The sequence below is a fragment of the Gigantopelta aegis genome, chromosome 5, assembly GCF_016097555.1.
Source record: "Gigantopelta aegis isolate Gae_Host chromosome 5, Gae_host_genome, whole genome shotgun sequence".
In the NCBI taxonomy this organism is placed as follows: domain Eukaryota; kingdom Metazoa; phylum Mollusca; class Gastropoda; order Neomphalida; family Peltospiridae; genus Gigantopelta; species Gigantopelta aegis.
Genome location: NC_054703.1, coordinates 15,256,394 through 15,282,144, shown reverse-complemented (window position 1 = coordinate 15,282,144; position 25,751 = coordinate 15,256,394). Strand labels below are relative to the sequence as shown.

At 40.0% G+C, this 25,751-nt stretch overlaps 1 protein-coding gene across 1 annotated transcript; it reads right to left on the bottom strand.

Moving 5' to 3' along the window:
• Window positions 1-307: 307 nt before the first annotated feature.
• On the bottom strand, window positions 308-25,751 carry LOC121372969. The gene is made up of 5 exons (XM_041499408.1): window positions 25,603-25,751; window positions 9,729-9,795; window positions 5,552-5,631; window positions 5,248-5,346; window positions 308-672 (listed from the first exon to the last, which is right to left on the bottom strand). The coding sequence occupies exons 3-5, from the start codon at window positions 5,610-5,612 to the stop codon at window positions 308-310; spliced, it is 525 nt and encodes a 174-aa protein (XP_041355342.1). The 5' UTR covers window positions 5,613-5,631; window positions 9,729-9,795; window positions 25,603-25,751.

Below are 25,751 nucleotides of genomic sequence, written 5' to 3'. Positions count from 1 at the left end.
CAGCTCTAATACAACAGTCCTATGGTTGACGTTAGACACCCTTACATGGATAATGCACATGCTCCCTGCTAAAAATATAAATTACCAGATTATCACTAATACACACATCTCAGGAATAAACCCGTCAGGAAATGCGTATATAACCAGAACATTACTGAAAAGGGACTTACGCAGTCGCATGTTATTATATTCTTGTTCACATTATACTCATGCTATAAAACTAAACAAGTGCCCCCCCCCCCCCCCCCCCCCCCCCCCACCACACACACACAAACACCGCATCTGATGTCATGCATAAGTGCTGGAACTACTTACCGGGTATTCTGAGTCTCTTACTGGGGGGTATCGCAATATCTGAATAGTCTATTTTACAAGACCAGTTAGTGGCATCATCTTCTTTTACCAGGGCTATCTGCAAGGTGTAGAGCTTATCATCCGAGTCGACGTCGTCCGTCCCCTTCCCGCATTTGGCTTTATAGCCTGGAATGTTATTGTGTTCTGAACATTTCGACCCGTCCTGCAGCATATAGGCGGGCTCTTCAGCGCCTTTAAAGAACTCCACTTTATTCGCTATAATACCAAAACCAGCGGCGTCGGAAATCGCACACATTATATTAAAGCTCAGACCCAGAAATATGTTTGTGGATGCCACGACAATGTCGACCGATGGATCTAGAGAAAGACAAACACACAGTTTAATGTTGTTGTAGATGGAAATACACATGTACATTGAAGTTACGTAAGCAGATATCAAGTTGTATGAACATCAAGTTAGATGAACACATATCACGTTACAAGTTACATGAAAACACATCAAGTTACATGAACATACATTAAGTTACATGAACATATATCAAGTTACATTAACGTACATCAAGTGATATGAGCACACATCGTGTTACATGAACATACATCAAGTTACATGAACAGGCAGGAAAGCACATACAAGGGCATTTGATATACCAGTCGTGGTGCACTGGCTAGAACGACAAATAGTCCAATGGGACCACCGACAGGGATCGATCCCAAACCGACTGTGTATCAAGCGAGCTCTTTACCACTGGGCTACATCCTGCCTGTAAACAATTTGTAGTACACGGTCGTGGCTGTAATGAAAAGTGATCTGATTCGTTCCGGCCCGTTTCGAGTGGGGGCCTTCTTGTGTTGTCAGAGATCTGTCTTTGTGCAGATGTGTCAACATCATGAGTCATCTACTGTCCACTGTTGAGCAGATGTAAATGATTACATGCGATATTGCCTTCATTGCACCCATATCTACCTGGAACTTCAATACTCATCCGCCTGTCCACGACCACAGTTTTACAATGTTTGACCACGGAACATGTACTCCGGTGGCTTTAAAACATATTGATGGGTTCATACTAAAATACTATTGTGTTCTGATTGTAAGTATTTTCAGACATGTGATTGTGTAATTACATTGTTTTCTGGGCACCGAAGCTGAACTGGAACAGGCCAAATTAACTGTTCAAGGGTCTATGGCTAAAGTATAGCCAGGTATGAGACGTTCAACTGGTCCCATAAAAAATAAAATAATAATAATAATAATAATAATAATAATAATATCATTTTAAAATGGACATAACCATATGGATTTTTGGGTGTTTTTTTTTTTTTAGATTTGTCTATTTGAAAGACTAATGCCTTCAGTCAAAAATGACATTTGCCGTCGAAACCAAATGAAGTAAATAGACGTTATTACCAGAGTGTTTTTCGATATCGTCAATATGATATTGATATTTAATTAATGCAATTAAATAACATATAAATATGTCAGACTAATGTACAGCTATTACAGTTTGAGAATCTGTCATTAACACTTGCGGTTATATTTATTATTCTTATTTTGTTATTATTGTGGCATCTGTTGTGTTATGTTTTAAGAACGGTTCAGGGCCGATTTGGCTGAAATTTGGTAGGTACTTGGGTACTTCGGGGGAATTGATTTTTTAAAACATGATGTGCATTGAAAATGCAATTATATACTTATAATCATCTCTAAGTTATCACCTGCATGCGAAGCTAAAGCAAACACCCCTATCCTCTGTCTATGTAACATAATATCAACCCCACATTACTACAGTAATTTATAAAAACACCATTTGGTGATTGAGGTGTAAGAGGTTTGAACTCTTCTAAATAATAATTTTGGGGTTATGAAATTCCAAAGAGGTAGTGATCACTGTCTCAAAATGGGTAATTTTGCTATCAAGATGCCAAGGGAAAAAACACATTATTGGGTTATAATACTATGAAAAATAATGCTGAAAATAGTTTTAAAATTATTGTTTAAAAATGGCTAATTTGGCAATTCAGATGCCAAGAAAAGGCGTTTAAAGCCATCTAGTTTTAAAATTTTCCACAGAACCCCTATACATCTCATGCCATGATTAACAACGACCCTGATCATTTAAAACAGTGCTCCGATGGGCCTCAAAGCTCATATAATAATCTTTATTAATGCAGTTAGCGCTACAGAAGACTGCAGGTTGTCATTTAGTGTACACTCGTTCGTACACTTTGATATATACACATATATACACAAACGCATTCATATTAACTACATACATTAAAACGTTTATTAAGATGCCCCTTTCACGAGTCAATGTGCCCCTTTTTTCTTTGCCTCCCCCCCCCCCCCCCCCCTCCAAAACAAAAACAAAACTTAAATAATAATAATAAAATAAAATATGTCCTGGATCTGCCCATGAAAACTGCACATATTTTCGCAGTTTGTACCTTTAAATCTATTAAGGTGACAGAAAACAAATGTACATGTTAGGATTAACGATTTACTGGTTTGTCAACGTGTAAAATATGAAAGAAGTGTAATGGTATTAGTTAATATTACGACACATTTAATGAAACTGGTCGAGAGGCACTGGGTAATAGTTAACTCTGTGTGTCTACAGCTGGCCCTGTATACATGGCAACTGGTCGAGAGGCACTGGGCAATAGTTAACTATGTGTGTCTACAGCTGGCCCTGTATGCATGGCAACTGGTCGAGAGGCACTGGGTAATAGTCAACTCTGTGTGTCTATAGCTGGCCCTGTATGCATGGCAACTGGTCGAGAGGCAGTGGACAATAGTCAACTGTGTGTGTCTACAGCTGGCCCTGTATGCATGCAACTGGTGAGAGGCACTGGGTAATAGTCAACTCTGTGAGTCTACAGCTGGCCCTGTATGCATGCCAACTGGTCGAGAGGCAGTGGGTAATAGTCAACTCTGTGAGTCTACAGCTGGCCCTGTATGCATGGCAACTGGTCGAGAGGCAGTGGGTAATAGTCAACTCTGTGAGTCTAGAGCTGGCCCTGTATGCATGGCAACTGGTCGAGAGGCAGTGGGTAATAGTCAACTGTGTGTGTCTACAGCTGGCCCTGTATGCATGGCAACTGGTCGAGAGGCAGGGGGTAATAGTCAACTATGTGTGTCTACAGTTGGCCCTGTATGCATGGCAACTGGTCGAGAGGCAGTGAGTAATAGTCAACTCTCTGAGTCGACAGCAGTGGACAATAGTCAACTATGTGTGGCCCTGTATGCATGGCAACTGGTCGAGAGGCAGTGGACAATAGTCAACTCTGTCGAGAGGCAGGGGGTAATAGTCAACTCTGTGTGTCTACAGCTGGCCCCGTATGCATGGCAACTGGTCGAGAGAGGCAGTGGGTAATAGTCAGCTCTGTGTGTCTACAGCTGGCCCTGTATGCATGGCAACTGGTCGAGAGGCAGTGGGTAATAGTCAACTCTGTGAGTCTACAGCTGGCCCTGTATGCATGGCAACTGGTCGAGAGGCAGTGGGTAATAGTCAACTCTGTGTGTCTACAGCTGGCCCTGTATGCATGGCAACTGGTCGAGAGGCAGTGGGTAATAGTCAACTCTGTGAGTCTACAGCTGGCCCTGTATGCATGGCAACTGGTCGAGAGGCAGTGGGTAATAGTCAACTCTGTGTGTCTACAGCTGGCCCTGTATGCATGGCAACTGGTCGAGAGGCAGTGGGTAATAGTCAACTATGTGTGTCTACAGCTGGCCCTGTATGCATGGCAACTGGTCGAGAGGCAGTGAGTAATAGTCAACTCTCTGAGTCGACAGCTGGCCCTGTATGCATGGCAACTGGTCGAGAGGCAGTGGACAATAGTCAACTCTGTGTGTCTACAGCTGGCCCCGTATGCATGGCAACTGGTCGAGAGGCAGTGGGTAATAGTTAACTCTGTGAGTCTACAGCTGGCCCTGTATGCATGGCAACTGGTCGAGAGGCAGTGGGTAATAGTCAACTATGTGTGTCTACAGCTGGCCCTGTATGCATGGCAACTGGTCGAGAGGCAGTGAGTAATAGTCAACTCTCTGAGTCGACAGCTGGCCCTGTATGCATGGCAACTGGTCGAGAGGCAGTGGACAATAGTCAACTCTGTGTGTCTACAGCTAGCCCCGTATGGATGGCAACTGGTCGAGAGGCAGTGGGTAATAGTCAACTCTGTGTGTCTACAGCTGGCCCTGTATGCATGGCAACTGGTCGAGAGGCAGTGGACAAAAGTCAACTCTGTGTGTCTACAGTTGGCCCTGTATGCATGGCAACTGGTCGAGAGACAGTGGTCAATAGTTAACTATGTGTGTCTACAGCTGGCCCTGTATGCATGGCAACTGTCGAGAGGCAGTGGGCAATAGTCAACTCTGTGTGTCCACAGCTGGCCCTGTATGCATGGCAATTGGTCGAGAGGCTGTGGGCAATAGTCAACTCTGTGTGTCCACAGCTGGCCCTGTATGCATGGCAACTGGTCGAGAGGCAGTGGGCAATAGTCAACTCTGTGTGTCCACAGCTGGCCGTGTTCTTAAAATACCAGGATATGGTTTACGTGTGGGTTTTCTTTTTTTCTTAAAAGGTCCTGTATACGGTTTTATGTTTGGGGTTTTTAAAATGTATTATTGTTGTTTGCGATTACGTTCTGAGACAAGTATCAGTGATAAGTGACAGTGTGTCTGTTTATGCGGGGTGTGTCTGTGTCTTCGTGTGTGTGTGTGTGTGTGTGTGTGTGTGTGTGTGTGTAATTATTGCTGTAATTAAATAACCTATAAATGTTGTGTGTGTGTGTGTGTGTGTGTGTGTGTGGTAATTATTGCTGTAATAAAATAAACTATAAATATGTAGTAATGAGTAATATACAGCTATTGCAGCTTGGGAATCCGTCATTACCGCTTGCGGTTATAATTGATATAATAATTATTACACTTACCATCCAGTTCACACAGGTCTCCAGTGTGGTTGACGCACAAACATTTTCCGCACACCTTGGACGGCCTACCAAAATTCCGGCAATCATATTCACAGTTGTCTGCAATAAAGGAAGGAAGGAAGGAAAAATCTACATCAAGGCACTTGATACAGGACCCATTAACTAATTTAAGCAGGGGGGCAGGGCCGCGGATGATTTACTAACTGCAGTGGAATAAGGTTTGGCGTAAAGGTTCCATATGACTCACAACTAGTGAGCCAATTCTTTTAAAAATGATAAATATGACAACATTCTAGACACTGACCTGAATGAACAGGACTCGAAATACAGAGAACTGACACCAGTAACATTAGTAAAACATCCATCCTTTAGGAGTAACTGTCACTAGGAAAAGAAGCAAAAGATAAAATAATAATTAAAACTAATATTTTAAGCATGAATGTTTAATACAAAGTAAATGTGACATAAATATCTTTCATTCTGTAGGTACTTAGATGAAACAGAGACAAGAATTCAGCAGAATTAAATCAGGTGTGTTTTGTGTTTTTACAAATGGAGCTGAACGCAAAAGTATTTTAATTAAAACATGCACTGGTACATATATTAAGGGGTAAGTATGTGATTACGTTGCTGGACCAGTAGGACTACACACCACAGAGCTTCTACCTTTGGACTCGATAAATCAGTCTGCAGGGGCGTACCAAGCCATTTTTGATGTGAATTCCAAATTTACTGACGAGCACTGAAGGTGCGAGTTTGTAGGGGGGTTGTAGGTTGTAGGGAGGAAACCTAGATGTCATATGGTGCACTCTGGCGACTTTGAGAACTAATTTTACACCTATAAATAAACTTGGAAATCGCAAGTTTTAATGCGGCAATTTGTAAAATGTCTGAACTATAGATAGCATCAGTGCATCGTCTGAGTTGCATCTCACTTTAAAATATCTTTAGCTGAGTCCGGGTATGAAAAGGAGTACATCTACATGTAGATCTACCTGTGCCTTTACTTGTGCCTTTACTTGCAAATAACTGGTTAGTACTAGGGGTTGCCGCCGTCTAAATACAGTTAACTCGTACGAGCAGTGATGTACACTAAGTCTAGTCTTTGGTACATTATGCATAGGGCCAGATCATGTGGCTTTTCTTATAATTTGAGCGTTACAAGCGAGCTGGGCGCTATTTAAAATGTACGCATACAGTTTGTAAGTTATTTAGGAAGCTATTTAAAATGTACGCATACAGTGTGTAAGTTATTTAGTAGCTACCAGAATGCAGTAAACTTAAAGAACTTACTTATTTGGAAATGTATACGCTTTAGCCCAGTCCAAGTAATTCTCCAGTAATGCTAATTTTAGCGAGTCTTCGAAACGGACTGTGATGTGTGCCGGGTCTGGATAGCCCGAGCATGTTGTAGCTCTAGCTGAATCTTTTGAAACTTCAACGGCGTGTTCCAACAAGATGATTGAACAATGCGCCTGCTCCGCAGAAAGCATATTAGATCTATCATTATTATTAGCATGTTCATGCACTTTAGGTTGATCACGTTGATGGCCCGTCGCAAAATACAAATAAAGCGTTTTCTGAGCATCCGACATTTTAACTAGCGTACCACTTAATGTGTATTGCAAGCGGCGAATGTCACTAAACTGTGTGTCGTCATGTTGTATTCGATGATGTCAGTGTGACACAGTCTACTCTACCTGCATGTGTGTGAACTTGACAATGTGCCATTATTCTACAATTTGGCTCTCCTTTTCTCTCGCGCGCACGGTTTTCCTGGGGTTTTTTTAAAGAATAGTTTTTTTTGTTTTTTGGACAAATGATGTGGACGCCACTGCGTACTTGCGTACAGGCAGGTAGGCGCCTGGTCTGTGTCTCACTACTACACTTACTAACACAAAACTATTGGCAAAAGTGGCACATGACAATTTGGTGACAAGAAATGAATGACTGATTTGTTTAAAACAGATAATCATCAGTTATACATACATGTACAGTCATTCTTGCCCACTGAACAGGGTTATCTAGCGTTTGCATGGTGTTAGAAAAATCTGTCCGACCCCAGGGCTTGATAAATCTGCCCGACCCTAGGGATAGACGATTTCTACATACGTGTGACGTCATAACTTATGGTTTTAAAAATTCTGTTTGCCATTTCACGTTGTATCATTGTTTTTATAATATTTAAACAAATTAATGTTTTCAACTTTATATTTATTGTTAAGTTGAACATTGCATATTTATGTCGTTGTATAAGGTGGACTATATTTTTTCACGTCGATTAAATGAGTTTGCAGGTGAAATGTATACGAATTGTTCTACAATAAACAGACCGTAGCTTACAAAATTAATGTTTTGTTACTGTAACTAAATGGGCAAGAAAAAGAATCAATCACCGTTGTGAGGTATAGATACGGCAATTCCAACCCTCGGGACAAAGTGTTGTCACTCGGGTTGGAATAGCCTTATTTATACCTCACAATGGTGATAGCTTCTTTTAATACACAATACTGAAAATAATAATTCATTTCCGTGTATCCTAGTACTGCGTTGGGTGTTGTTACATATGGAATTAGTTAGGCAGAAACTGCGGTGCGTCTGTGTGGCTTAATGACCTATAGTCGCTGAACGTTCTGAACACTAAACAGATTTGTTATAATACTAATTTAATAGTCAATTCCATTAAAGCAAAGGAACCATTGCTGTTAAACAGTTCCTATCCCAAAACTCGATATGTGAATTGTGCTATTGACATGATGTAATTTGGAGACTTTATTCTGGTGAAGTAATACACATTGCTAAGTTGCTGTAATAGTTTGGAAATAATGTTTCTGTCAATCAATATTGAGCGAGAAAAATGAGGAAAATACGAACAATATCATCCCCTGCACATTGCTATCATTAGTCAATATGATTATTGATCCCAATATTAAACCAGGTTTCATGGTATCCCAAGACACACTCTTTCACATAATGATATGGACATTCCTGCCGCAGTGTATTTGTCGCCTTACAATTCAACCAGATGCAATAATGCTGGACTTGGTTGATTGTCTTTATGCCCAACAGACTGCCCATTTCGTATGATCATATTTTGAGGAGATCATGTTAACTCGCTAAAGAAGTCACTTAGCACTTTGAAGCCACGTGAATGACACATTTTATGCCCTTACAGCCCCGTAGCCAGCATTTCGAGTGGTAGTATTCGACTAGGTATTTGCCGGGGCCTTTTGCATATGAAGTTGCTAGAGGGCGCCAAGCGGCCGAGCTTTGTATGGGGTTCCAGGGGCATGCCTCCTCAAAAACCTTTAAATCTCTGAAAGCCTAAAACACGTTTTTCTGGCATCTGGAACTTAAAATTTTATATTTTAAAACAACGATTTTCGATTATTTTGTAGGCTGTGTTTTTCTTATTAATGTTATTTTAAAAAAAAAACCTGTAGCACACAGCAGGAGTTAAAGGTACTGACCCGAGGTATATGTTAAATATTTTCGGCAAGTGCTTATTATAACCTTAGTAACAGAAAAGGTACCTGTACCTCAGAACTATAATCAGTTCCTTTAATAATCCACATATTTATGAAAAACGAAACTCATTACGTTCATAAAAAATATCATCACCAATCACCGCCAACACATGCAGCCCTTGTTAAGAGTACAGGTGTAGTTGTCCTCAAACGTGTTCAGCAAAAGGTATTGCATAATGTATTGCATCCCATTTCATTATTGTCACTGGTGCGTCATATCATCAAAATAGCATCTACATGTTGGCCATACAACATTTTGAAATACTTGGTAATTACATTCAAGAAAGTGCACAACATTTTGTATTTGGCCTTAATCCTACGGTATATTTGCAAATTCAAGAGCACCAAAACCAACCCTCGCCCGCTACCGACCCTGGTCGGGCTGCTTATGCTCCTTTGCACATGCCAGCGTGGGCGACCCCCTCTCCCACCCAAACCAAACCTCGTTTTGTCCTGGACGAAGGAGTCGGCGAATATCGACTCCTGCACACATAATGTGCGTATGCTACAACAGCTTGTTCTGAATGTGCACGTTAAAACCTATGACCTGACCTGACCAAACAAGATTACTTTCTGTTGTTAACATTTTATTTCTAACTTTGGTTAATAAATCAATGGAAGGTGAACTGTTGTCATTGTCATATGATTATCGAAAGCTACGAGGTCATCAATGTAGCAGTACGTACAATTAAAAAAACAAAAAATTGCCAGATTATTTAGAAATTCTGAATAATGTGCACTACAGCTTTGGTGAGGGGAGTGCTAAATGACTTAGACAAGCAAATATTGTTTTATGGGAGAGTTGCAAAAGTTACAGTCAATAATTTGTGCAATATTAAAAAGGAAGAGAAAACAAAAATGGACCTCACCTTTTGTGGGAGAGTTCGGACGACCCCCACCCCCACCCCACCCCCCCCCCCCCCCCCCCCCACCCCAAATACGGGCCTGCCTTACCATATCATCATCTGTCTGTCTTGCCGTTTATCTACCTTGCTGCATTCCGCAGATGACAGGTCCATATCTGATGAAGATAAGATTGCCTTAGAGGTGATAATCACGTAAAAGCAAGTTAGTCCTCTTCCCCAGGCTTACACGAACATTTTACTTGCAGAGCCAATACCAAGAGAAATATTAGCATTAGTTACCAATGTTCCTATGAGATCCCAGTGAGTAGACAGAACAAGAATACAAATGGCGTAACATAAATATATGTTTTTGAGGAATGGAAAGTAGGTGCTGATGACTGATACCACTTTATGAAAATAAATACAACAGAAATCTCCATAATTATTCACCAAAGACATACGGCAGATCAAAGGTGATTTCCATAGATAGATGTGTGTTATCCAATGCAACTATTACAGCAAATATTGCTACAAACGGAACTTTATCCATGCAGTATACGCCACCAGAACCAATAGAGTTCATCAAGTCAGAGCTGCCTCGGTTTAAAGTTTGCAGAAGAAAACTTGTTACACTCATAATCTCAAAATTCTGAAGACATTAGTATTTTAGTGCCGGTGGATAATGCACAGAGTATTCATATATTGGTCCACGTTTCTTGACTTAACGATAACTGTATTGATGTTTGTGTGGATTCTACTGGTATCCAACTTCCATATGTATAAAAAAAAAAAAATTAAAAAAAATGTTTTATTTAAAGACGCACTCAACAAATTTTATTTATAGTTATATGGCGTCAAACATATGGTTAAGAACCACACATATAATGAGAGAGGAAAACCACTGTCGCCACTTCATGGATTACTCTTTTCGATTAGCAGCAAGCGATCTTTTATATGCACCATCCCACAGACAGGTTAGTACATACCACGGCCTTTGATACACCAGTTGTGGTGCACTGGCTGGAACGAGAAATAGCCCAATGGGCCCACCGACGGGGATCGATCCCAGACCGACCGCACAGCGAGCGAGCGCTGTACCACTGGACTACGTCCCGCCCCTATGTATAAAGAGTCAGCTATTCCCATTGGTTCCCTATACACATAAGAGACACTTCCAAATGTCCAGGGCCCATATTTTCGAAGCCATCTTAGCTACGATGTGTCGTAAATTCGTCGTAAGTGACTGCGGCAAATGTTGTAGCGTATTTTCGAAATTGTCGTAACTCCAAAATATCGTAAATATATCGTAGATCCTACGACAGGTTCCTACTTCTTATTTCATGATAATCACGAAAATACAGCTCCCCAGTTTTGTAAACTCGAAGTATTTTGCCGTCAAAACTTTAAAACAGTGTATTGCAACCGCGACCTTTGATTCTTACCCTACCTATTTCAGAAAATTTACCAATCGATATTATGGGGCCTGATCGGGGTTGTTGAAGAAGGCACTTTATGTGTAATGTGATATATAGAGATTATTATACGGGCTTGTGTGTTGTACGGATTTTTGTATTGCCCGAGCGAGAAAGAAAAGAAAGAAGTGTTTTATTTAACGACGCACTCAACACATTTTTTATTTACGGTTATATGGCGTCAGACATATGGTTAAGGACCACACAGATTTTGAGAGGAAAACCGCTGTCGCCACATAGGCTACTCTTTTACGACAGGCAGCAAGGGATCTTTTATTTGCGCTTCCCACAGGCAGGATAGCACAAACCATGGCCTTTGTTGAACCAGTTATGGATCACTGGTCGGTGCAAGTGGTCTACACCTACCCAATGAGCCTTGCGGAGCTCTCACTCAGGGTTTGGAGTCGGTATCTGGATTAAAAAACCCATGCCTCGACTGGGATCCGAACCCAGTACCTACCAGTCTGTAGACCGATAGCCTGCCACGACGTCACCGAGGCCGGTGCCCGAGCGAGAGTGAGGGTAATAAATGAATCCTGATACGAGTTTCGAAAAAGCAGTACGGCTCACACACGAGTGTAATAATTTCTTTATTATCCATATTATTATTGTTATTTTCTTAATGAATAACAAGACCCAACTCGAAATGTTTCAGCCACAACTAGGAGACGACGAACTGACGTCATATTTCAAATGCACAGTTGAGATCGCCGTCCAAAAACATTTACCACTTTATAAACGTTTATTTTTATTGCAAAACGGTGCGGTTCCAAATCAGTTTTGTCATTTTATATATATATTAATTTTATTGTCCCCAGACCATTAGACAGTGCCAGGGTTGGGGAGCCATAATACACCGCCTTACAATTTATCTTAAAATTAATATACATACATGTGTAAACATACATACATATATACAAACATACACATATACATACGCATACACGCACGCACGTACGCAATCACATTACATTCTATTCTGATATATGCAGGTACAAATCAAAATACAATAGTACTTCCTTTTATGCACGCCGTATGGTCCAGGACTTCGAAAAAAGAAAAGAGGAAAAATGGTAACAACGAGAGAAGAAGAAGAAGAAAAAGAAGGAAAACAAGAAGAAATAGAAGAATAAGAAAAAGAAGAAGAAGAGGAAGAAAAACCTAAAGTTGATGATGAGTAACGAAGCAGAATTAAACTGATGATAACAACAGGAATAGCAGTCGGGCCTGTGTTGGAATGTTATATGAACATGCTATCACAAAAAGTGTTTCCTTTGAGTAGATCGTTATCTAAGTGTAATGTTTGGGGGGGTTTTTCTTTCTTTCACTATATAAAATAGGTTGAGCGTTTTGTCATTATAGATGAATATTAGATTTGTATATAGGTCTACATAATTAATATTACTATCCGATAGTAATTTAGAAGATAAATATTTGGAGTTTTTACATTTGCGGGTGTTATTGTTCATTTGATCCAGAAAATGTAATTTTTGACCGAAGGTGTTAACCCGAAATAAAAAATGAAATATTTGCGGGCATCAAATAGACAATAACACCCGCAAATCTAAAAACACAATGGGCCGATTTCATATGTCTGGGTTTCGAAACACCGGGTTATATCAAAACCTAGGTTTAACACTGGTTTACGTAAAACGCTGAAAAACCTGACCAAGACATACACCCGTGGTGTATTTCACGTGTGTGTTTTACCCGTGTTTACAAAACCACGCTTTTTACATGGGTTATCCGCAGATTTGGAAAGGGACATAAGCGAGGAATAGCTTACACTTCATCATCTTCATAAATCAAGGCTAATATTCGTTCCTCGTATTCAGCCTAGACCCCCCCCCCCCCCCCCCCCCCCCGTTCCGGAGTTGGCCACTGGCGAAGTCAGAGGCTAAATCCGTAGTGGGCGTGCCTGAACCCTCGTGGATAGGGGCACGTTAATAGAGTTTCCCAGTTCCCAGTTCAGCCTTGATACATGTAGTCAAGATTACTGATATCCACTACTAGCGCCCTCTATTGGAAGCAAAATTTTAACACCGATTATGTCCCTTACACGATGACATCGCTGACAAATCACAGCATCGGTAACATGTGACAATCTTGAAAGCAATATCAGTGTTCGCCCGCCAACATGGAGTTTACATAACAAGGTAATCTATAAGGAGCGTTGCGATTCGTTGCAATCAGATCTCATCGCATCCAATGAAATTTAAGCATTTTGTGGCACGATTTCTTGACGACATGTATCAAGGCTGAATACGAGGAACGAATATTAGCCTTGATTTATGAAGATGACACTTCATCACTTTGTAGTTGAAACTCGTTACCGGTATATTAGCATTCGCGTTCGAGATGGAGGATTAGCTACCTCCTCCCCTCTCTTTCGTGCAGTGCATACACCATGAAGAAAATGCTTATTTTTACTAATTTAATAAATAACTATATTTATTACCCCCAGTGACCACTTATAACAGGGAAAATATTTTCCGTATTTTTTCAATGAGAAATATTATGCAGTGTTGTGATGTACAATATTACTGGATGATTTGACGCTTACAAACCAATGACTTTGTCGGTACTAAATATAACATCATCGCGATTTGGCAGACACACAAAATGACGTCATGTACTTTAATGAGTTTGCGTTCACGACTTTTTTAATATTAAATTTATAACAAAATGTTATTTTAACGCGACTCATTATTTATATTTTTAGCAGCATAACGATAACGTTTGTTTTTGAAAATTATCTATTAACGTGATTAAAATGCAAAGTTATAGCAATACCCAGAACAGTGTGTAAAGTGATTTACATTGTTTCTATTGCCTACATGTACCTGCATGAGAGAAAACATAGCTGGGGTAGTAAATAGAATAGCAAACTCAGTACCAGTTATTATCAATGTATGTCCCGAATGAAATACTTTTCATTTGTCACTCGCTAAAGCTCGCGACAACTAAAAATGATTTGATTCGGGACATAATTTTGATAATAACTGTTATCTCGTTTATTATCCTCTATATATCTCAGGTGTTTTGCTGTTCATTCGCCACGAACATGGTGAAGGGGTGGATCTAATTATACAGTCGTGCTAAGAAAAACAGGCAAAAGGGCATCTTGTCTAAAGGGAGAGTGGGTTCGAACCCCCCTACCCCACCCTGTATTCGTTTCTGTACAATGGCGTAGGCAGTATTTTGTATTGGGGGAGCGGGGGGGGGGGGGGCACGTGGCAGGCAAGTAAACAATGATATTGAGTACGCCACTGATCACCCCTAATTTTGCCGCCCCCCCCCCCCCCCCCCCCCCCTACGCCACTGTTTCTGTAGTGGCTTCAAATTATCTCTAAAATACGTTCACATTTCATGGCTCTGCAATACTGACGTAAAACACGATTTTCCTGCCGAAATTATCCATGAAGAAATGTTACTTTGAGCAAACCCAGCGAAAAACCACCTCAAGGGCAGGTTTAAACAAGCAATACAATTGTAACCCAGTGTTAAACTAGGATTACTGAAAACCAGACATGTGAAATGCACAGTAAACATGACCTAGAGTTTAACCTAGGTTTAAACCATATGTTTCCAAAACCCACCGATAACCTAGACATATTAAATCGGCCCCTAAAGTGTGATAAAAGTCCTGTATTAGATTCTATTTTAAATTAATTTCTTATTAATTTCCAATAAGGCAGCCACTGTTACGTCTGCATCATTTTAATATAATATTGATTAATACAAAGGACGAAAAATACTTGTTTTTAAAGTTCAAGTCTCTGGTTACCATATTATAACATCATGTACAAATAGGAAATACAAGCTCAAATGCACTTTTGAAAAAGTCGTGTGTGTTCGCTATGAACGGAGATCGTCAAACGTATACGCTCGATTCGTCGCCTATGCCGCCATTAATCGGCAAAGCACAAACGACAGCCTGTTGTCAGTTTCAGTTAACACGTGCGTTTGCCGATTTCAAATTGTAGGGTTCGTCTCAAAAATTAAATGAGAAATCTTGCGCTGTCCGAAGAACGTTCGGTTGAGGATACGGTACTAGAGTCTTTCGTTAAAACATGTTTGATCTTGACAACGTATTATCGACAATCGTACCTTCCTATTTCAGAATTAATATTTTATAAAGTGTTAGTAGAACTTTCAAAGTTCAGTTTGTATACTAGTAACACACTGATCATGTATATATTTTTAAAATAAAATATACTAAAGTTGACAATGAACGTTTTCACCACTGAATTTTACGTGTATTAAAATTAACAAATTCAAATAAATATTCTTTCGTTTGGAAAGGATAAAGTTAGGTGTTTTTGTTTAACGACATCATTGTTAGAGCATATTGATTTAATAATCATCTGCTATTGGATGTCAGGCATTTGGTAATTTCGACATATAATCTTAGAGAGGAATCGGGTGCATGTGCAGGGGGGAGGGTATTGGAGGTCCAAACCCGTACCTGCCCAAGCTTTAAAAAATTGAAACATATTTTCTGATGAAGCATGGCCCCATATAAACTTCGCTCAACGCAGTCTATAACCCCAACCCCGCTGAAATCCCTGCACACGCGCCCATTGTTTTATTAGTCATCCGCTATTGGATGTCAAATATATGGTAAATGTTCCATTAGTAGTAATGGTTATTTTGTATGTACCATCCCACAGACAGGATATCACATACCATGGCCTTTTATATAACCGCCGATGGGGATCGATCCTAGACTGACCGCGCATTTCCAAAAACACCTTTTTAGGTCTAAGTAACGAATAAAAATAACATATAGTCTTGAAAAATGTTGCGTAAATCGAACACAACACCCTCTTCCTCTACCCCTAGAGGAAAGGAAATGTTTTATTTAACGATGCACTCAACACATTTTATTTACGGTTATATGGCGTCGAACATATGGTTAAGGACCACACAGATATTGAGAGAGGAAACCCGCTGTCGCCACTTCATGGGCTACTCTTTTCGATTAGCAGCAAGGGATCTTTTATATGCAAAATCCCACAGACAGGATAACACATACCATGACCTTTGATATACCAGTCGTAGTGCACTGACTGGAGCGAAAAATAGCCCAATGAGCCCACTGACGGGGATCGATCCCATACCGACCGCGCATCAAGCGAACGCTTTACCACTGGGCTAGGTCCTGCCCCTCTACCTCAAGACCGTTAAGTAGACATAGAAAGGATAGCACATACCACGGCCTTTGATATACCAGTCGTGGTGCACTGACTGGAGCGAAAAATAGCCCAATGAGCCCAATGACGGTGATCGATCCCATCAAGCGAACGCTTTACCACTGCGCTACGTCCCGACCCTCTACCCCAAGAGCGTTACGTAATTAGTAACACTCCCTTACATGTAACGCGTATGTCAACCATTGGCCACTGTCAAAATGTCAAGGCAAACCCTCCACCGACCCCTGGAAAGGCGTTGTACCATACCTCTATGGGTATAAATATGTTCTGGAGATATGAGACGACCCCTCAATCAAGACAGTTACATTTGTTCAAAATCACGTGAGAAGCTCAGCGCCTGCGCAAATCACGTAAAGTCCCAGTTCTACTGGCGTCCCGTTAAATGAAGAAAAACAAAGCTGGTCATTGCGTTTGTAGTTGACCTAGATAATGTAGATAAGCGAGCATTGCGAAACTATAGCGATGTGGTGGACCTTTTATGTACCAAACAGAACGGAATCATCTATTCTAAATGCTTAAATAATACAAATATTCCAGAGTCTGCAGCTTTAAAGAACTTTTGATGCCTATCATTTTGAAAATGTTTAATATAATCTTAAGCTCAGGTATTTTTCCTGCGTTACGGAGTGTTGCGGTTATTGTACCAATTGTTTAAAAGGTAGATAACTCGGAACCAAATAATTATAGAGGCTCAGTGCATTGGGTAAATTGTTTACTTCTATACTCAACAAGAGAGTGTTGGATTGTTCTGAAGAATTTGATAACATAAGTGACGCTCAGTTTGGCTTTCGCAGAGGTGTGGGGACCATAGATGCAATATTTTCTTTATATGCGATAGTTTCAAAAGCTCTTGTTAAAAAACAGAAAGACTATATTGCTGTTTTATAGATTACAAAAAGTCATTTGATTATGTTAATAGATTAAACTTGTGGATTAAATTATCAAAACTTGGTGTTAGAGGGAAACGTCTTAGGGTTATAAAAGGCATGTATCAGTCCGTGAAATATTGTGTTACTATAAATGGACGTTGATCAGACTTTTTAAATAACAATGTTAATGCAGGTTGGAATTTTGTCACCAATTTTGTATTCATTCTATGTTAATGATCTAGAAAACGAATTTATTGTGAATGCCTGTCCTGAGTATGAACTTAAAGACCTGAGTTTATTTCTTGTATTATATGCTCACGACATGGTTATTTTTGGCAAAAATGTTGAGGGTCTTCAAAAGATGTTGAACACATTATATGAATATAATTCCAAGTGGAGCCTAGGTTTAAATGTTGCAAAAACGAAGATAGTTATTTTTAGAAATAGAGGCATTATAACAGAAAATGAGAAGTGGCATTATAACAGTGTTTTACTTGATAATGTAGACCAGTTTACTTATCTGGGTCTCTGTTTTAATTGCACCGGCCTAGGTGGCGTCGTGGTAGGCCATCGGTCTACAGGGTGGTAGGTACTGGGTTCGGATCCCAGTCGAGGCATGGGATTTTTAATCCAGATACCGACTCCAAACCCTGAGTGAGTGCTCCGCAAGGCTCAATGCGTAGGTGTAAACCAGTTGCACCGACCAGTGATCCATAACTGGTACAACAAAGGCCATGGTTTGTGCTATCCTGTCTGTGGGATGCGCAAATAAAAGATCCCTTGCTGCTAATCGGAAGAGTAGCCCATGTAGTGGCGACAGCGGGTTTCCTCTCAAAATCTGTGTGGTCCTTAACCATATGTCTGACGCCATATAACCGTAAATAAAAAATGTGTTGAGTGCGTCATTAAATAAAACATTTCTTTCTTTTTTCAGTTTTGATTATAATGGTAAATTTAGTCAGGCGGTTAAATTAATTACTGATCAAGGAAAAAAACCCATGTTTGCTGTTAAGAGAAATACTAGGAGCTTGATGTTGCATTTAAGCACATCTCTTTCCTTTTTTTGATACATATTTTGCATTATTGTTGTGAAATATGTGATTTTAATAGAGCGGACTCATTATATCTTGAGTATTGCAAGGATATTTTGAAAGTTAAAAGATCAACAACTAATATTATGATATATTTTTTACTAGGAAGATACCCGCTTTCATTGGTACGTAAATTTCGTGTGGTAAAATACTGGTTCAAATTATTGAATACAAAAAATTGTATATTGTATAATGCTTACAATGAACTAAGATCCATGTGTTGAAAACAAAATAACTGACCAACTAATATTAAACAATTGTTATCTTCTTTAAAGTTGTATGAGGTATGGTTATACCAGGATTCAATAACAAATATGGATTTTTATTTATCGATGATAAGGCAGAGAATTTTTGATCAAGGTAAACAAGATCTTGCAAGTATACTACAGACATCTACTAAATGTTCACATCTCTATAAATACCTAGTAGAAGAGATTTACAGAAATAGCTGATGAAGCCATTCCCAGTTTTATATAAAACATATATAACAAAGCTTAGGCTATATTCACATAGTTTAGCAATTGAGGTTGGACGCTATTACAACACCGATAGGTCTATAAGAATATGTATGTTGTGTTAAAGGAGTGAAGTAGAAGATGAGTTTCAATTTATTTTATCCTGCCCCTTCTCTAATGATTTAAGAGCTTTGTGTGTGTGTATATATATATATATATATATATATATATATATATAATAATAAGAATAATAATAATAATAATAATAGATTTTTATTCAGATTAGAGATCCATAGAACATATATAAACATCACATACAAAACTGATTACATAATATACAGCAGCTTGTGCCAGCGATTTACGCATACAGATTTGACGTAAACAGTTGTACACCGCAGATGGGCAAGTAGGTCGTTTGAAGTTGTTTCGATTCTGCTTTTCAACGAATATGCTGTTGAGCGAAGTAAAGCGCCAAAGCTTTTTACTCGATGACTGACAAACATCTTGCTGGCACTGTATGGTCGTCGTTGCCCGATCATCCATCGGTATGCATTATTATAACATATGTTAAGATCCTTCATGGTATCCTGTGTAAATTTCACCCATAATGCACCCGCGTACAAATTACTACAATAACTCACAAATAATTGTGTTTTAACAGATTCTGAACATTTTGCAAATCGCCGCAACAACATGTTTGCACGTACACAAGGGCTCTATACTGTCGTTTAATGTCTTTATCGTCTTTCATGTTTTTGCATATAATATGATCTAGATATTTATAGTTGTCAACAAATTTCAGTACATCACCACACAAATATATCGAAGGCACATTGATCAATTTCAGTTTCTGGCTCAATACACATACAAACAGTTTTCATTGTATTATATATAATATCATGATCTTCTGTAAATTTCTCGCAAATCGTTAACATTTTTCTTAATGCAGAAATAGATGGGCAAAGAAGTGACATATCATCAGCAAAACTGAAGTTATTTAGAAATACCCCACCAACATTACACCCAACTGCATATTTTGACAACTGTAGGTTAAGGTCATCAATATATATATATTAAATAATAAGGGTGACATTACCCCACCTAGACGGACGCCATTTGTTACATTAAACTTACAGGAAATATATGCACCCCATTTTACACTAAACAATTGGGTTAAATATATATATATATATATATATATATATAGTAATATATTTGTTATCACTATTGGACATAAAGTGCTCAACACAATGTTAGTGGAGCAGGTACACTAAATTTTTAGTATTCACTAATAACTCATTACTCGGAGTTTCAGGCTCCTCGCCTTCATCAGATGAGTGTTTATAATTGTGACAGTTAAGGTGACGTCACGCTGTGTGTACGCGGCGGTGCGCTCCTGACGTCATGGCACGTCAGTCGTGAGACTCTCGGCTTGTTGCTGTGGCGGCATTTTGATATGAGTTCTGTCCTTTTGTTGAGTAGCTTGTCTCCTTTTTCAAATAGTATGAGAGCTTCTCCTCGATGCACAGGTTGCATTGTCCCGAGCTGCGTTTTCCGTGTGTCCGATTTCCTGACGATTTCCCAATTGATGTGATAGGCGGTTTTTTTTCTTTTGAGTTCCCAGATGTATTTTGACAGTTCTGTCTCTTTTTCATAGCGTTCATATTTGAAAGATTTAGTGTGGTTGTTAAACCTCTCCTTGAATGTACCTCCAGCAAGACCTATGTATGATCTGACAGTCTTACCAGATGCCACGCTTGCCCGGTATACGAGGGAGCTAGTTTGGCAGTTGCCGTTCAGGGGGCATTCGTTTCTTCTGTCTGCAGTTACAAGGCTTTTTTTGTGCGGGATCGGTTGAGCTCTGGGTGATTTTCGTGTTGTGGCTTTTGATTATTGCTCCGAAGTTTTTTCATGCAGCTGTAGCTGATTTTCAGGTTGTTTCTGTTGAACAATGTGTGGTATTTGTGATTACTTGGGAAATGCTTGGATATCAATTTGATGAACACGCTACCGACGTTTTGTCTTCACATTCGTGCTGAATGGGGGGGTTGAACCATGTGATTTTTCTGGGTCTTTTCCTTTTCTTTGTGTCTGGTTGTTCTCTATGTTTTAGCGCTGGGTCGTATTGGATGTTGTACTGTGTTAGCCACTTGCCCTCAGCGCTTTGTTGTAACCCTAGTGCAGCTTCCGCGAAGTAGTCTTCATGGGGAAGACAGAAGGGAAATTCGTTTGCCGATTGATTTTGGTATTTGCTTCGTGATTGCGGGTGGGTGGTTTGAGCTGACGTTGATGTGTAAACGGGTTCGTTGTTGGGTTTCCTGTAGGGTTTGTGGAAGTCAGTTTCAAGGTTCAGGGTGTGATGGTCCAGATAGTTGACTATTTTCAGGTTGGTCTGGATGGTGATCTTTAGGCCAAGATCTTTGATATTTTGATGAGCATTTTCCTCATTCTGTCTGCTTGGCTTCCTGAACTTCTGCGTAGCAAACTGCTAGACCGTCATCTCTGTACAGTCCGACGTTCATGTCGGAGGTACTTTTGTTTGAATTGTGTGTAGGATGAGGAGTCCTACTAGTTCGCACACTTCTGCTCCATCATATCCGCCCATGGTGACGTCGAATGCATTGGGAGTGTAATTTTTCACCCCATGGCTGTTCTTTGTTCCAAAAAAAGTAGTGATTTTCTTGCATGCATGATAGTTGTGTATTCTATATCTGGGATGACTGTATATTTCTTCGCCCATTTCAATGCCTTGTCGAGTAGTTCAGGTGTTATGGAAGGGTAGAAGTCCACAATGTCGAATACGAGGAAGGATAGTTCTTTTTTATCATGCAGAGCTGAGAACCATTCAAGTACAGCGGAAGTGTTTCTCCATTGGTTCATTTGCGTCTTGAGTCGTGTAATCACAAATACCACACATTGTTCAACAGAAACAACCTGAAAATCAGCTACAGCTGCATGAAAAACTTCGGAGCAATAATCAAAAGCCACAACACGAAAATCACCCAGAGCTCAACCGATCCCGCACAAAAAAAGCCTTGTAACTGCAGACAGAAGAACGAATGCCCCCTGAACGGCAACTGCCAAACTAGCTCCCTCGTATACCGGGCAAGCGTGGCATCTGGTAAGACTGTCAGATCATACATAGGTCTTGCTGGAGGTACATTCAAGGAGAGGGTTAACAACCACACTAAATCTTTCAATATGAACGCTATGAAAAAGAGACAGAACTGTCAAAATACATCTGGGAACTCAAAAGAAAAAAAACCGCCTATCACATCAATTGGGAAATCGTCAGGAAATCGGACACACGGAAACGCAGCTCGGGACAATGCAACCTGTGCATCGAGGAGAAGCTCTCAATACTATTTGAAAAAGGAGACAAGCTACTCAACAAAAGGACAGAACTCATATCAAAATGCCGCCACAGCAACAAGCCGAGAGTCTCACGACTGACGTGCCATGACGTCAGGAGCGCACCGCCGCGTACACACAGCGTGACGTCACCTTAACTGTCACAATTATAAACACTCATCTGATGAAGGCGAGGAGCCTGAAACTCCGAGTAATGAGTTATTAGTGAATACTAAAAATTTAGTGTACCTGCTCCACTAACATTGTGTTGAGCACTTTATGTCCAATAGTGATAACAAATATATTACTGTAATGCTCCTTGTATAAGTTTGAGCACTTTTCTTCAATCACCATGGACCATATCCGTTTCGACTATTCCACAAAAAACATCCCTTTACCAACACGAAAGGAATACTTAAAGAGACTGCTTGAGAAAGTGGAAAGTGTAATAAAGCGTATGAGATGGAAAGCTTTCTTCTTTGAAAAGAACAACGATGATAAACGCAACCATGACGACCCAACACCGAACAAAGATAGCAAATTCGGACTTAACTCCAGGAAAACACCCCCACAAATAGAAGGTTTAGCACCCTTCGAAAAGGACATGCTACACATGGTTGAGACCATACAGTTCAAGAATGCATATGACCAGTTCCAGAACACCATGAAAGAGGACATAAGGCATATAAACAACTCCAAAAAAGTGTTTGTACCTGCTGACAAGACTAGAAACTTCTACAAGTTAGAAGTGGACACTTATGACAAAATGCTAACAGAAAACATTACAACGAAGTACAAAACATGCAGACGACCAAACAATCGAAGATATCAACACAGAGTTCGAGTACGTCAGCAATGCCCTAGGAATACGTGACAGAATAGACAAGATGGCAGAGACCCGAGCATTCATCACCTTGAAAGATCATAAGGACAATTTTGCCACTAATCCAAGTTGTAGACTCATCAATCCAGCAAAAAGCGAAATCGGTAGGATCAGCCAAAATTATGTTAGACCGAATAAACAGTGAAACACGTGATCAAGACGCAAATGAACCAATGGAGAAAACACTTCCGCTGTACTTGAATGGTTCTCAGCTCTGCATGATAAAAAAGAACTATCCTTCCTCGTATTCGACATTGTGGACTTCTACCCTTCCATAACACCTGAACTACTCGACAAGGCATTGAAATGGGCGAAGAAATATACAGTCATCCCAGATATAGAATACACAACTATCATGCATGCAAGAAAATCACTACTTTTTGACAACAAAGAACAGCCATGGGTGAAAAATTACACTCCCAATGCATTCGACGTCACCATGGGCGGATATGATGGAGCAGAAGTGTGCGAACTAGTAGGACTCCTCATCCTACACACAATTCAAACAAATACCTCCGACATGAACGTCGGACTGTACAGAGATGACGGTCTAGCAGTTCTACGCAGAAGTTCAGGAAGCCAAGCAGACAGAATGAGGAAAATGCTCATCAAAATATTCAAAGATCTTGGCCTAAAGATCACCATCCAGACCAACCTGAAAATAGTCAACTATCTGGACATCACCCTGAACCTTGAAACTGACTTCCACAAACCCTACAGGAAACCCAACAACGAACCCGTTTACATCAACGTCAGCTCAAACCACCCACCCGCAATCACGAAGCAAATACCAAAATCAATCGGCAAACGAATTTCCCTTCTGTCTTCCCATGAAGACTACTTCGCGGAAGCTGCACTAGGGTACAACAAAGCGCTGAGGGCAAGTGGCTACACAGTAAACATCCAATACGACCCGCCTAAACATAGAGAACAACCAGACATAAAGAAAAGGAAAAGACCCAGAAAAATCACATGGTTCAACCCCCCATTCAGCAAGAATGTGAAGACAAACGTCGGTAGCGTGTTCATCAAATTGATATCCAAGCATTTCCCAAGTAATCACAAATACCACACATTGTTCAACAGAAACAACCTGAAAATCAGCTACAGCTGCATGAAAAACTTCGGAGCAATAATCAAAAGCCACAACACGAAAATCACCCAGAGCTCAACCGATCCCGCACAAAAAAAGCCTTGTAACTGCAGACAGAAGAACGAATGCCCCCTGAACGGCAACTGCCAAACTAGCTCCCTCGTATACCGGGCAAGCGTGGCATCTGGTAAGACTGTCAGATCATACATAGGTCTTGCTGGAGGTACATTCAAGGAGAGGTTTAACAACCACACTAAATCTTTCAAATATGAACGCTATGAAAAAGAGACAGAACTGTCAAAATACATCTGGGAACTCAAAAGAAAAAAAACCGCCTATCACATCAATTGGGAAATCGTCAGGAAATCGGACACACGGAAACGCAGCTCGGGACAATGCAACCTGTGCATCGAGGAGAAGCTCTCAATACTATTTGAAAAAGGAGACAAGCTACTCAACAAAAGGACAGAACTCATATCAAAATGCCGCCACAGCAACAAGCCGAGAGTCTCACGACTGACGTGCCATGACGTCAGGAGCGCACCGCCGCGTACACACAGCGTGACGTCACCTTAACTGTCACAATTATAAACACTCATCTGATGAAGGCGAGGAGCCTGAAACTCCGAGTAATGAGTTATTAGTGAATACTAAAAATTTAGTATATATATATATATATATATATATATATATATATATATACATACATATATACATACATACATACATACATACATACATATATATATATATATTTTTAAAAAAGTATTATAGGGTTCACCCAAATATGATAAAATTACTACAGCTGCTAAACAGCAATAATACTAAAGAATCATGTAGTTTGGGGAAATATGTATGTAAATTATTTTTAAAAACGTGATGCAATTATAAATGGCACATAGGGGCGAGTCCTATTTCGTGAATATATTTTTTGTATTTGTTACATTCTCCGCTGTTGGAATAATGTTGTTACACCTTCCACTTGATATGTACATATTTTTTTTTGTATTTTACTTGTGCAACTGATGAGCTGTAAAAGCACAAAGTTAAATAAAGAATTGTGTGTGCAGTTTAGGAGAAAATCGGCTTAGAAATAAATAAGTTATAGTAAATTCATAGTATGAAAATTGCGATCCCCGTGTGACGGCCTGACCAGTGGCGTAGGAAGGTGCCAAAACGCGCGCGCGTGTGTGTGTGGGGGGGGGGGGGGGGGGGGGTGGGGGGAGAGATACTTTTATATTTACACACTTTGGCACTATTATAAAGCAAATATAAAGCAAAATATCTTAAAAGTGCCCCCTTGTGTCCCCCCCCCCCCCAACTTCCTACGCCAGTGCAGACTATAGTCTATAACCCCTCCCACGGAGATCATATTTGTTTCTGAGCAGATTGTTATCTAAATTGGTCACAAAAATTGTATTTGTTTGCTCTTTCCAAAACACTTTTCCCTTTTCTTCTTACGTCAAACCAAACTGAAACCATTTACAAACAACATTTGTGTAGGTGACTATAAACGATAATTATTATACCATAAAGTGTCGAAATTACCGTACTAAGTCTATTTCCATCCTCCACATGCATGTATGAAAGAAGAACAGAACGAACCATCCATCAGTGAACCGGGAACAGTGTCAAACCTGTACAAAATTTGCTTTTCAGTTACTCGAACAGCCTTCTGACAAGTAATAGCATAATATTATTT